At 29.7% G+C, this 14,514-nt stretch overlaps 1 protein-coding gene across 1 annotated transcript in view; it reads left to right on the top strand.

The window, feature by feature from the left end:
• LOC114126475 (uncharacterized) overlaps positions 1-14,514 on the top strand; it is a 73,916-nt gene that overhangs the window by 18,185 nt on the left and 41,217 nt on the right. Inside the window, exon 2 of the mRNA XM_027990432.2 lies at positions 164-200. Coding sequence (XP_027846233.2) covers positions 164-200 — 37 coding nt within the window. The remainder of the gene's footprint in view (positions 1-163; positions 201-14,514) is intronic.

Below are 14,514 nucleotides of genomic sequence, written 5' to 3'. Positions count from 1 at the left end.
TAACATTTGAACATAACTTCATATTCATAAGTTACATAACTTATTATTTTGTTCTTTTTTTATAATTACTATTTTTAATTATAATATTTATACGTTATTATATTATACCTTCTAGAATATTGGTATACATATTTAATGAGATTTTTTTTTTGTTTTTTTACAGATGCCAGTACGCGGCGTTTACGTTATTACTGATTCAGGTAAGACAACGGTTTAATTATTTTTTTGTAAAATGTGTTCAATATTATCATTTTGCTGCCTAAAGTGCGTGGATCAGTGTTTGGAAGTCGTAACAAGTATCATATTTCATATCTGCATTGTTGTATTGAAAAAAAGTTATCGCTTCTTATATATTTTTTTGATCTTATTTTTTAAGTGCTCATTATACTCGAGTAAAATATTTTCATAAATGTTATTGAATATCAAACGTAATAATTTGATATCTGAATTATATATTCAAAATAAACATATTTATAACTATTGTCTATTCGCCATTATAATTGTATTAACAATATTATATAATACTGTTCTACTGTTCTAATTTTAGAAATTATTATCAAAACTACTTTTTCTTTCTCAAATGTGCATACTTTAATTAACTCTAAATTAATATTAAAATGAGTATACAAATTAAACTAATTTTGGTAATTCGATTAGACATAATATAAACTATATAGTATATATTATAAAACAAATAAATAATGATTATAAACGATTGTGAAAATACACGGCTCGGATTGTTCTATTATCAAAAAGTCTTGCAACTAGGAAATGATATGTTACGATTTCTGAGTTCTGAATTACTGTGATATAATAGTTTATATTTTTATGCACAAAGATGCTTAGTATCTATAAGATATTTCGTAATCATTAATCGCCAAACTATACATATTGAGTTGATAATATTGCAGTATGTTTTAATATATGGTTACGTATCACAACTATGAGATAATTTTTTTTTAATTATACATAAGTTATTTTTTTTCTCGTCATTGCCATGGTCGGATGATTGAGCTATTTAAGGGATTTTATATAGGCAATTTTTATGACTTTTTTATGATAATGAAAATTTAAAACGTAAATATATTCAAAGTAACCCTACGTTAGTACCTAGGTATTAGTTATCATTTGCTGGATAATCAAGAAATCTTATAAAAATAAGAAAGCTTTTTTATATGCACAAATTCATATCTATTTTTTGATATTTGACAGTCAATGTTTTTCAATTTGTATGTTGAAATTTTTGTTTCTTCACTAAAATTATATAGCTCGAGGGGTTTTTGTTACCTCCATATGGTTTTTAACAAATAGTGTATAACAAACTATTTATATGGACGTGTTGGCGTTTTCTTTATTAGTATTATGCGCTTACTGATTTAATTTTTCCCTGACATCGAGTGGTGCAATGATACCGTGGGTAGTATTATATATTTTTTTCTGAATCGTTTTTTCATGACTTTAGATATAATTATCGTTTTGTATTATATGAGAATAACAAAAAATTCGGATCCAATTACATGTTTTTTTCCATGGGTACGTTTATTTTTGATTTAAACGGCTCTTATTGTATTCCAAAAATAATGACAATAAACGAGATCATTCATTGTGAACGGGGTAATAATAAATAACGCATTACAAATTTGTCTCGTTTTATTAATAGAAAAATAATTATACACAGTATCTTAAAGAAAAAACACTCACCAAACAACAGTCTTAATAATAATAATATTATTATTATCATAGTCTTACATTATTATAGCTTCATATGAAAATCAATATACCCAATTGGCTTGATTAATAATATTGTAATGTCCATGCACACACTCATGTAGTTATCAGGTACAATTCGATTTATGCTCACGCCGACGTCGAACCTGCGCCTTTGTATTGGACAATTATTTGTATTAAGTGGTTTTATTTTTTATGTTATACCAAAAATACGCTATTATTCATAACTTATTACATCTAGAAAATGTAAAAAAAAAAGTATACCATAAAAATAGTGGACTTTCGCCCTAATACCTGCTTTGATTTTAAGTGAGTTCAACTCCCGTGGGTGTGTTCGAGACGTGTTATTATATCGAACTCAAAGTCATTACTATTGTTATTGAATTTCAAAAACTGGAATTTCAAACATAGAACATCTGTTGTTTTGCTGTTTTTATTTTTATTTTTTGACGGTCGTTTGAGAAATTAATTATAGGAATATTGAGAAACCCCTCAAACTATATAATATATATATATATATATCTTTTATTTCATATTTTTTAATTTAAAACATAATGCACCTTTATCTAAACATTGAACGTTTAATATTGGAATTTTATATTTTAAAGTTATCTTATATTATACTATAGTTAAAATTGAATTACATTAGCTCACGAACGAAAACAACTATACATCGAATTCGTAGTAATTGCATTAAACTGCATCAGTGGTACGTTTAGATGTTTGTTGATGCAGTTCTGCTGTTCTGCACTATATGAGCACTTGATACTTGCTTATATATAAGTAATGTACTAAAGAGTAATCTTCAACCTATTTTCAATTGATTTGGTAGTGCGATTGTATAACCTATATAATAATATCCTTTATCTGCCGATAAAAAAAATAAATAAATGCTTATTGTATACTATTGCAATGATAGTGTTCTTCCGGTCAGAATCTTAAAAAGTACCGTTTCGACGGTGAAAAGGGAAGTGATGTGTGATACTGTGTTGTATTATAGTACGGCTGGCACTGTAAGAGTACCTATTTTATTGTAACGTTTTTTGCGATTTAAAACCATGACATTGTAGAAGTAATACATTTGAATAAATATAGGTGTATTTAGCGCGAATGATTTACATAATATATTTCGCATTCGAACCGTAAAAATAATGTCCGTAACATACATACATAAATTACACACACAAACAACTCAATGTAATAACATAACATAATTCAGATTTGTTAGTATTTATATTATATTAGTATATAATATTTATGTGTAATTTTTTAAAAGAAATAATCGTGACTGGGTTGAAAATTTACTGATAAACGTATTCACGTTTCATTATTCTCGCGTGATAATTGCAAAGAACACAAATTAAATTAAAATAATTCATTTTATCATTTTTTCAAATTACTTACTTATATTTCATATAAAAATATTGAATAATACTAAATGATGAAGCAGTAGCTCAGTGTCGTATGTGCTCTATATTATTACTATTATGTAAAAAAACTGGCTTAATGGTTCAAAATAAAAATCATAATTAGTAATCGCTTTTAAAATTTTTAATTGTATAGACATTAGAAATACAAGTTTTAAGTGGTTGTTATAGTACACCACGAGTTATTTATTAATTAGATACCTAAGTATATTGTGGTTTAGTTTAATACTGAATTTAGAAATATTATAGGATATTTACTTTATATTATATTTTATTAAAAAAAAATAATAATAAATAAAAGAGTTAATAATATTTTGAATTTAGTTCATTTTTTCATTATTTTATTATTAATAAGAATAGATACATATATAATATTATAATAGTACCGTCTTTGTAAATTATTGATAGCAATATATAAATATTGCACTGCACGCATAGCGTTAATATATTAAATGATTTTATAAGTATAGAATAGTAACATTTTTATCACACCTAACTAAAATTTATAAAGTTAAATATAATTATAATTAAGAAGAGTTGAGCTTAATTTTAAAGCAATAATATTTTGACTTCAGCAGGCATTTAAAATGATAAGTATTAAAATATATTATTACTAACGGTAATGGTGTTTTCTAATGTGCAAAAAAAAAAAAAAAATCAAAGCCAACAATTTTCCTAAAGAAATGGTTATAATAATATGCGCAAGTCAATCGCAGGCTATAGCACGACCGATAATAGTGTTGCGGTATCTGTACTGTAATCCTATTATAATAATATTATTATTATTGTCATCATTATGGTCACCACTCACCAATGGCTTGTCGATGGTCAACTGGGGTATATTATTATTGTTGTTATATTTGTCATTGACATTCGCGTATTATGTATTGTTTTTCCCATCCATTTGCGGTCGGTCGAACAGCCGTAACTTGTAAACTTTTGTTTTTAAGTATTTAAATATACGGTGTATAATAATAGGTGGGTACAATTTTTCTTTTCCATTCCGGTCAACAAATTAAGAGTATCAACTTCATGGGGCAATTATTATTCGGCCGTCGTATACCGTAACTGCCAGTGTCTTATTCCAATATCACAATAATATTATGTATATTATAGGTATAAAATAAGTACCTGTGAGTAATGTGAGTGCACGCAAAACCGTTTCTTAATGCACTTTTTCTATTCAAATATCGTGTCATTAAAATAACATAATATTATACCACACGCATTCTGTTTTCATATCATACTTAAGTATATTCACGTATTCGCTTCTCTAATTTCATATTATAAGTATAATGTTATAAGTATTATAATATGTTAATAAAGAAATATGCGTCGCGCGTGTACCGAAGTGTCTTATGACAATTTTAATTTTACGAGTAATTGTACAGTTGTAATGACATTTTTTTTTGTCGCAATTTACTTATCGGCTTTCAGAAAAATGTTTTATTTATCACAGCAGATCACACCGTTGATACATGTCAAAGGCCCACTGTTTTTTCCCATTAATTTTACATTGAGTAGGTACTTACGATAAAACAGTAGGTATGCACTCCTCGTATGACCGGATTTCTTTTCTATCTGACCACGAGTCACACTAGGTTTCTCTAGCATATCGCTCGGTCTGTTATTTTCGTAAGATTCGGTCCAGTTATAAAATTATTTATTCACTGGGATTAGATACGTACGAGTGTACGACTTATGTTGTTGTTATGCGGTGATAAGATGTATTATTTATTCCGGCATTGTATTTTATATGGCGACATCTCTGTAATGTTTTTTCCTACAGAAATGTTCGTGTATAATATGATATTATTATTTAACGGATACAGTACATTACAGTCGTATTCTACATAATCTGCCAATAACCGAGTTAAGGTTTTAGATGTTACCGTGACAAATATAGCACACGTATGTTCTATTTCTATGTGAAGATTTATAGCATATGCCATATAGAACCACGTTCGATCCAGTCCCGTAATTTCTAGATTTCGGTTTTAAAACGTTAGACAATTTATTCTGCGGTCTGCCGCGATCAGGAATTTTATAGGTATATTTGCCATAATGAAGACGATTTATCTCTTTCATCAACACTTCATAATATTATGTGGTTGGCATAATATGAGTAAGGTCGTAGACGATCAATGATGCCAATGACTTTTATTTTTAAACCATCGATGACTGGATTTTGACCGGAAGAGTACCAAAATTAATGAATCGTTTATAAAGTTACGTGACATGTCATCGTCACCGTCACCTCTTAACAACCGGATGTAATTACAATATAATATAGAAGATACAAAATTAAATTACATTATTATTATTATTATATAGTTTGTGAAACAAAGTCCCATGGGAATAAAATTACCAAAAGTCGTTATAGCGCGGTCAGTTGCCGCTGTGACACACCACACAATGGGCACTGTTACACAGAATTTAATTCAAAAACCGATGTGCGTCACGATACGTACCTCGTTTGGCAAAAAAAAAAAAATAATAATAAACTGAAAAAAACTCATTCATATACACCATATAGATTCGGATATACCTACGTGACTTGTAGTTTTCCGAAGTATCTATCAAACATTCCGATTTTTTTGTCGATTGAAAAATTCCTGTATCCTTAAACTATAATATATAACATAATAAAATATTAACCCTCTTTTATGGATGTCGTCGAAATTATATCTGCAGCACATAACGTAATAAATATTTAAAAATACTTTGTATAAACTAAAAATTGAAATAATTGACTATTAGGTACCTGATGTGATCTATGTACTGATTGTGAAGACGTGTTCTCATTATGTCATACTAAGTGTAACCACTACTCACTATATTGAGAGTCATACGACTTTTTGAGTGTTAAAATTCTAAAATTCGTAATTTGTATATTATACACATTATTCAGTTTAAGTGTAGAGACCCTTTTTCCCCAAACGATATGTATAATCCAAAAAAAAGTGCAGTCTTAATCGTCACTGATTTCGAAAGGTCTAAATAAAGTATTGGTCACAATCATCTTTAAAATAAAAAAAGAGGAATTTTTCGTGACGTCGTTAGCAGTTACGTGCGCGAAATCGGTGTTCGTTAATAACGTGTAATGGTAATAGATATTAATATAGCTTGTTTGTGTGAGATAGAAAGAGAGAGAGATAAATACACTGTCTATTTGATGGTAAACAATATTATGACGCCGATAAAACGGGAATATAACTGTATATTATTATTATTTTTTTTCCTTATGACAATAATTTTATTGGATGATTGATAGTGATAATGAGGAGGAATGAATTGCGAACAGGACCTATATATATATATAATAAAATGAAAACGTACGAATCGACGGTGGGTGGCAGTGTTAAAAATGTATGTACAGCTAGATGAAGACTCGAAGGGAAGACGAAAACTAGACGAGAAACGGGAGATGGAACAGCGTATAACGATATTACGTTGTATGTACTTATTATATACATACCTATACCGAGTAAGTCGTCTCGGCCGTGGAACGATGGAATAGGAAGAAACCGGTGGCGGCAAGCAATATAATAATAATAATAATAACAATATAATAGTAATAAAATAATATAAAATGTGTTTTGCGGCTTGTATATTTGCTGCCGGCACACAATGCCGAGCGAATTCGTCACGTTATCGATTGTTATAACAATGGGGCACTTTTATTTGGTTCGTGAGATTTCGATGGGAAACAGGTGCTGCACACAGCCGCGTTGCACTATATTGTCGTTTGTCATTGACATCTTCCACGACCGCGGTGTGTACCTATGTATTATACGTACACACACACACACATACATAATAACATCGGTATTGTGTTGTAGAGTCGTTCTTCTCCTCTTATCATCATCTCACCGAGCCCCGTTCCGCGCGCGCACTTGTTTGCTCTCTTTTATATTATTATTATTATTATTTTACATTCGCATTCGGCGCGAGCGATCGCGATCTCTGCCGATCGGTAAATTCCGTTGGCGGACTCGCGTCAATGTCCTCGTTCGTCTCGTGTCTCTCTCCGACGCCGTGCCCCCCCTCTCCACCATATTATAACACTATCGTCGAATTATTTTTGTACATTGTATACTATAATACATATGTACACTTGGAGACTTAACGCTCCGTATGTGTATGTGTGTGTGTGTGTGTGTGTGTATCGAAGAACGAGACGAAAAATGACAACTATACACACACATACCTACTTCGAACCGATGATAATGATGATAATAAATTGGCACGGACAACACTATTATGTGATGTAGGTACTACGCGTAGACATATTACTTTATTATTTGATTGTGTACATCCGATTCACCACTGTCACAGTGTGCAAATACAGTTTCTTAAATGTGTTATAATATTATTATTGTTACATACATCATGCCCACACGTCATAATAAAAATAGCTAGGTAGGTGTATATAATATACAACAATAACGATATGATTTTTGCACCGCGATCGTTTCGCGTGTGTCCGATTTCGAGCATACACGACCGTAATGATGATAATATCTCATATATAAGCACGTACGTTTCATGTGTTATACATTACACACATACCTATACGACAATAATAATATTTGTACACATATTGGTACGCGCATAACTGTACACACCGAAATGAACAAAACGATATTGTGTTCTCGTCCTTTACGCGCGCGCGCGTGTGTGTATATTATACAAATGTACAATAATATAATAATATCAAACGTTATAATATTATATTATTGTTTGCGGAGAAATATTAAACCGTTGTAATTTTTTTCTTATTGTTGTTTTTTCATCGCGTTTTTTTATATCGGTCGTGACAACACGGAACTTTGGCTCCGACCTATACAGTAGTACCTATATTATGTATTTATAGGTATGTAACGTGTACCTAACTATTATATAAGCATGTGTGTGCGTGTATATAGGTGTACGGATGTGTGTTTGCACATTGTTCTCGTTCCACTGCAGAAATACCGTTCGATAGGAAACCAAAGAATGGCGCGATGTGTCCTGTCGCCCGTCCGTCTCCGTAGGCCGGACGTAGATTTGTATACAATATAATATATGCTTAGGTATTATCCTGTAAAATCGAATAAATATAACTTCCAGTACTTTGCAGTAAAATGATGTATAATATTATGTTTTTAGTCCAATCAATATAATTATAGTGACTACCTACTTATTATTATAGTTATACTTAACGCCATTTGAAATCGATCGATCTGATTCAAAATAATTTTATTGAACTGCATTGGCCGCTGATCTTAATCGAGTGTATTTGTTCCCTTGATTCAAATTAAGGCTGATGCTCCTCACGAGTTTCCTCGTAAATTTAATGTACTCTAAACTTTTCCATCAGAAGGGCTAACAATTGGTCTTAATCTATTTTTTATTAACCAATCTATAGACAGAACCGATTCAATATCTAATAATTTTTGTGTACAGAACAACGAAAACTGCAAATAATATTAAACCTAATTTGTTTAATTAATAAAATTGCATTATAATATATATAGTCGATTTCTTCGCTGAATTCCAGTCTATTTACATATGGCCTGCTGATTAAACTTAACCAACTTCTTCATAAGATCTATGTACCATATTTTTACGACGTCAACCAAATCCGTAAGAGCGTTATAATATATTTGTATGATGTTCAAATAATTACCTATACACTGCTGTATAAACTACGAGAAGTATACATAATATTAAATATATTATATAATATGATGTCATATATCGAAATTTGGCGCCGAGAGACTTTAATGGAAGATTGCGCGTGGTTGAGTCAAGTGTAAATTATTTATTATTTTAATTCGTGTGACCAAAATTATTTCATTCATGTACCATGGCTAGATTAGATAGATTAGGTTGATTTCAATTAAGGTACATACAAATTATTTTTAAAATATCGTCTGATTAACAATTTATAATACAAAGGATCTTTTAATTTAAACAGTGAATTTGAGTCAATGTTATTACCACAAGCCGTCGTAGTGGGCCATAATCTAATTAAAGGATAAACCGGTGGTGACTATAATAATTGGTTAATTATCCTGTATAATTTTCATCGATGCTGCCGACATCGAATTATCTATAATATAAACATAATAACAATATTATTTTATAATAATATAATGTGATGTATTTACCACCAATCGCCAAAATCAATAGGACACGGCGCCAGTTATGACGTAAAACGGTTTTCCGGCCAAATCCATTTTTTTTTTAATTTTATTTACCGCATAGATATAAAATATAATATATACGTATACGTATATATACGTAATCACTTTGGTCGGTCGTGAATAACGGTTTGAGAAAACCAGAGCATGTAAATTTGACGATCGGGCCCGGCGTAATATTATGCATTAATTCATAATTGTCTCTATATTAAATTATAATATTATATACATATTGCACAAAAAGGTGGGAAAGTTAATGTAAAAGATTAAATCAAGTTTAAAAAATGAAATTCAAAACCATTCAAGTTGACACAGAGAAAATATTAATCGAATGCTCATGTTGAAAATCAGTTATAGTTATAATTATAATATTTGTAATAACCATTTGATTTCATATAGTGATTGTGGAATTTTCATTTTTTTTTTTTAAAAATTGTTAAAAAATACAACCTATTCCTTTTTATAAAGTATAAGCCATTCTTATTAGGTGATTATTTTTTATTAAGTTTGAGTCAACTAGACTAATAAATTTGTAAATACATATTCGTTTTATTTCATTTTTTTTAGTAAAAATCACTGTACAGTGTACACCATCATATTATGGAAAAGATTAAAAAAAAAATAATAATAATTACAACGATTTTCCTGTAACGTTCACACACAGTGAAAAACGGGTCAGTTAAAATAGGTACTTAAAACATTAGCTGCACCTATTGTAGTACTCGGGTCTCACATACTATTATTATTATTATTATAAACCGTGGCTTATGGGTTGACGGAGGAAGTGTTTGCTTTACGAGTAGCTTTCCAGGAAAATTTTATACGGGTACACGACATAAAACCGTTACTATGTCGATTCTGCGAACAGCTGGAAAATCTCCGAGAAACACACACGCGCCGGATGCTGCGCGTCATGCGATACGTAGTTTTTTTTCTTAATCAAACATTTAGATCGCACCTTGGCCCATCGTAAACTCGTCGCTGAGCACACCATATAGTACACTTCACACTATACGACAGTATTTGGACCGTGACTCGAGGTCGCATAACATTAGCGGGCACGTTGTGTACACGACCGTCCGAACGTTCGTTGAGCAACACCGTCGGACATCGACGGACGATGACGATTGCGAGGGGCGATACGTATCGTCAAGGGTGTCGGTATTGTACGCGTTATTAATTAAATCGCACGTGGTGCATTATAATATCGTATGTACACGGGTTTATAGTCGAGCGTAAATCGTATATTGTACGATAATAATAATAATATATATAGGTAATACACTGGTTATACAGGTATAATAATATAGCGTCTGCGGTTGCGGCAGTGACCTTTTCTAATTACGAAGCGGCTATTGTCTCGAAACACTGCAATATTATTAGGTATTGCTGTTACAAACGATCAATTTGCATACACAGTCCCTGTGCTCACTATCCGATGACCCGTAGACTGAGCGGCGCGTAATACATCTAATAATATTAATTGCGCCGCACTGTGCGGCCCGTAATTCGCGGCGCGTGCGCACTACAAATTAGGTATAAAATAATAATACTTATTATTATCGTTATATATCGCCAACGGATTACGTGTTTTGTTTTTTACTTTTGTTTTATTACGACGACGCCGTTTGCGTAATAATTTTTACACGTCCGCCTAGCAAACAATATACTATAAGACGGTCAGTGTCGCGTTCAGACACGTAGGTATATAGTACAGAGTGATATCGTCAATAATACCCAGGTAAATCGTAAATTATTGCGTAGTGCGTAAGCGCGAGTGGTAAATGTGCGGCGCCGCCGTAGCAGTTGCAAAACTCGAAGAGTCCGATAAGGGATCTACACGATTCACTCGATTTCATCGCACCTTGTTGATATACGCAATATTTCTATATGATAATATTTGTCGAGTCTAATAATAAGCATCCCGTTGAGAAGTTTCTAGTTTTTCCGACACTGCGATATTGAAGTCACGCGTGGTATACTTGCCTGCTGTATTATATAATGATAATTCATTGTACATTTCAATTTTTTTTTTATTAATAAAATATGATAACATTGACTTGTCGACTTAGCTTTTAAATTTATTTTTATTTTATCTACCCCAAAAGTCAATACGTGGAATGATTTTTTTTGTTTTTAAATGTATTGATATCGGATTTTTCGATGAAACAGAAACTCAAGTTAGGTATCGCCCACGTCGATTAAAGATTAACACTTCCTACCGTAAGAATCCGTTACAAGTTATTGCTTTACGAGATATCATTTTTTACCTATCAATGATAGGCTATCATAATGGTCAAATTATAAAAAAAAAACGTTTTAGATATTACAAAAACGGTATTCACTGAAACATAATATGTATATATATTATGATAAATATAATATGTATATTGTACATACATATTTTTTTTTATTTCGATACAATAAAGTGTTGTGGATTATGGATTAACTCATTTCATCAACTTAACGAATAATGGCAGTAAATAGTATACAACTATTGGTTATTGCTAAGCACGTTTTACAAGAAATTAAATTTAGTTCAAAGGTTAGACGCACCAACTATAATATTATACATAGGCATCTAATACTGGGTAATAACTAGACTTGTCGTATTTAGGTCTGTAGTCTGTACGGTTATTCGTAAAAATAAATTTACCATGGCATTATTATAATATTTACCTTTCTACACGAATTAATCATATTATTGATAACGGAATAAGACGGACACGTTTGTGACGCATGCATGTTGTATATTATTAAATATCTATAAAGATGGTTTGCAATAATAATATTATACCGAACATTCTGAAAATTATGATTCGATACTGTTATATTTCGATGAACATATTATATATTATACCTAATATTTAACGTATGCGTTTTGCACGAGTTGGTCGGCAAATCGAATACGGCGAAAAAAAGTCTTTTTCGTATAATATATTATTTTTTCTTTGTGCGTCGTGCGTTATAATAATTCCAGATCGGGGCAAAAAAAAAAAATAAGTACTTATAACGTGTGTACCTATTTATAGTTCTAGAATTTTATAATATTATAAGTATGAACGTATTATTTTTTCAACAGTTACTAAACGAGCGATTATAATTTATACTAAATACTTGACGTCAATGTGCATATAAACCATAATAATTTACGAGAACACGTAATAGGCAGGTAATATTATTATATTTAAACATATTGATTAAACAATGTGTTTAGAAACGCACGAATTTCGAACAAAATTATCAAAAACGCGCCTCACATTATTTCGTATGAAGCAAAGTATTTAGCGCATCACTCAACGATGCGAATTATACATATTAATACCCATACTATTGTTTTCAACATCCAAAAATCGTAATTTTATTACACCAAAATAATTGATATCATTGCTCATTGGACATTTCAATTTTTAATGGTCATAATATTGACATAATTGATAGAAGTTGAAATCCATAAAATATGGAATCAAATATTTTAAATATGTAAAACAAAATTATTACTCAAAATAAAATATAAATAAATAGTAATATTACAGTCTAATATATTATTTTTATTAAAAATAACCATAACATACAATTTATAGCTGTATGAATAAAATTACGGTATTTTTAAATATCTTAGAAGATACATTATATACTTCAAAATAAATTGAATATTTTTTTTTTGGATTTTGAGATTTATTTAGATAGAAAAAATACAAGTTCGACATTATGTCACATTTAAATTATGTAGTGTCAATTTAATAGTTATTAAAATCTACAATGCTAATACAATACAAATATGTTAATGTCGTTGTGGTGTAATTTTTATTTTTATTCGTCCTTTTTTTGCGTTTTCACCACAATTTCACCTTTCAAAATCTTGAGTATATTTATAAATTTAATATATTTATACAGCCATAGCATACTAAATATTTTTCAACCCTCTTTTATATTTTAATAACGCATTAAATATATTCAAATTCTGATTTTCGAGATTACATAATATGCAAGGACCATTTATGTTTAAAAATACTTCAGTTTTTTTTTTTTTTTTTACCAAATTAAAAGGAATATTTTGTGAATATCGTTTTTATTGTACATAGTTATACAGATGATTTTTTTTTTAAAAATGTGGAGGCTTATTCAAAGTGGAATTCAATCGGGTTGTTACCCGTTTAAAATGTTTAAAATGTATTTACAGAGAATTTTCATCCTCAATAATATATTATGGTTTTAGATAAAATATTATGAATACGTTTATTATTTACTATACTAGTAATAATTAGTTTATAGCGGGTCCTTATTAATTATAAAATGTTTAAAAATTATTATAAATTATGTCCCTACTTAGTTAATTTATATCACTTCAAATTATTAAGTCTATCATATTTTATTCTCAGTATAATACTGAATCAAAATACTCAAACATTACTCGTTAAAATTCCGATTATGTACCTTTGTGTAATAATTAATTGTATAGGTACACTAAAATAAACGTAATATTAAGTCATATTGTTCTTATTCGTCTTTTTATTACAATAGGTAATGAATATTATGAACCCATTCTAAAAAATGATTATATTATGTTATTAATTAGTATATACAATTTACTTGTCATTTAACACTTTCCAAGTGCTTGCTTGTGTTGATTACTATTTATTTCTATGGTGGTTAATGGTTATGAATGTTGGTAATTTTTTTACAAATTTGATACATATTTTTAAGTTCGATTTGGTTAGGGTTATTGGCCACGGTCATTTATTTGGTGTAAGAAATGGTAGTTACGATTGTAACAAAATAAAACAAAATAAAAAATATATTGATACTAGGTACATCTTATATAGTAATAATAGTAATAATAATTGTAACTATCATAATAATATTAAAAAAATATATATATATCAAACTGCCTTGTCTGCAGTCTAAGTTTTATTTTTATGACCTCTGTTCACCTTTGAATCTTTGATCCGAGTGCCTATACATAGATAGACATAATAATGATGGAACACAATAAAATTATTGTATTTAGTGTGAAATGATATGCGACGTCGGCTTAGTTACAAATGGTTTCACCTTTTTTTTTTTTTTTTAAAAAAAAGAAAATTAATATCCATCAAGACCACCCGTCCGAGTTATTTATAATTTATGTTGGCTTAAAGATTTAGAGCTATTTTTTGAAAAAAAAATAC

Source organism: Aphis gossypii, chromosome X, assembly GCF_020184175.1.
Source record: "Aphis gossypii isolate Hap1 chromosome X, ASM2018417v2, whole genome shotgun sequence".
Lineage (NCBI taxonomy): Eukaryota > Metazoa > Arthropoda > Insecta > Hemiptera > Aphididae > Aphis > Aphis gossypii.
The sequence above is the reverse complement of the archived record's forward strand: the minus strand, read 5'-3'. Positions and strand labels throughout refer to the sequence as shown.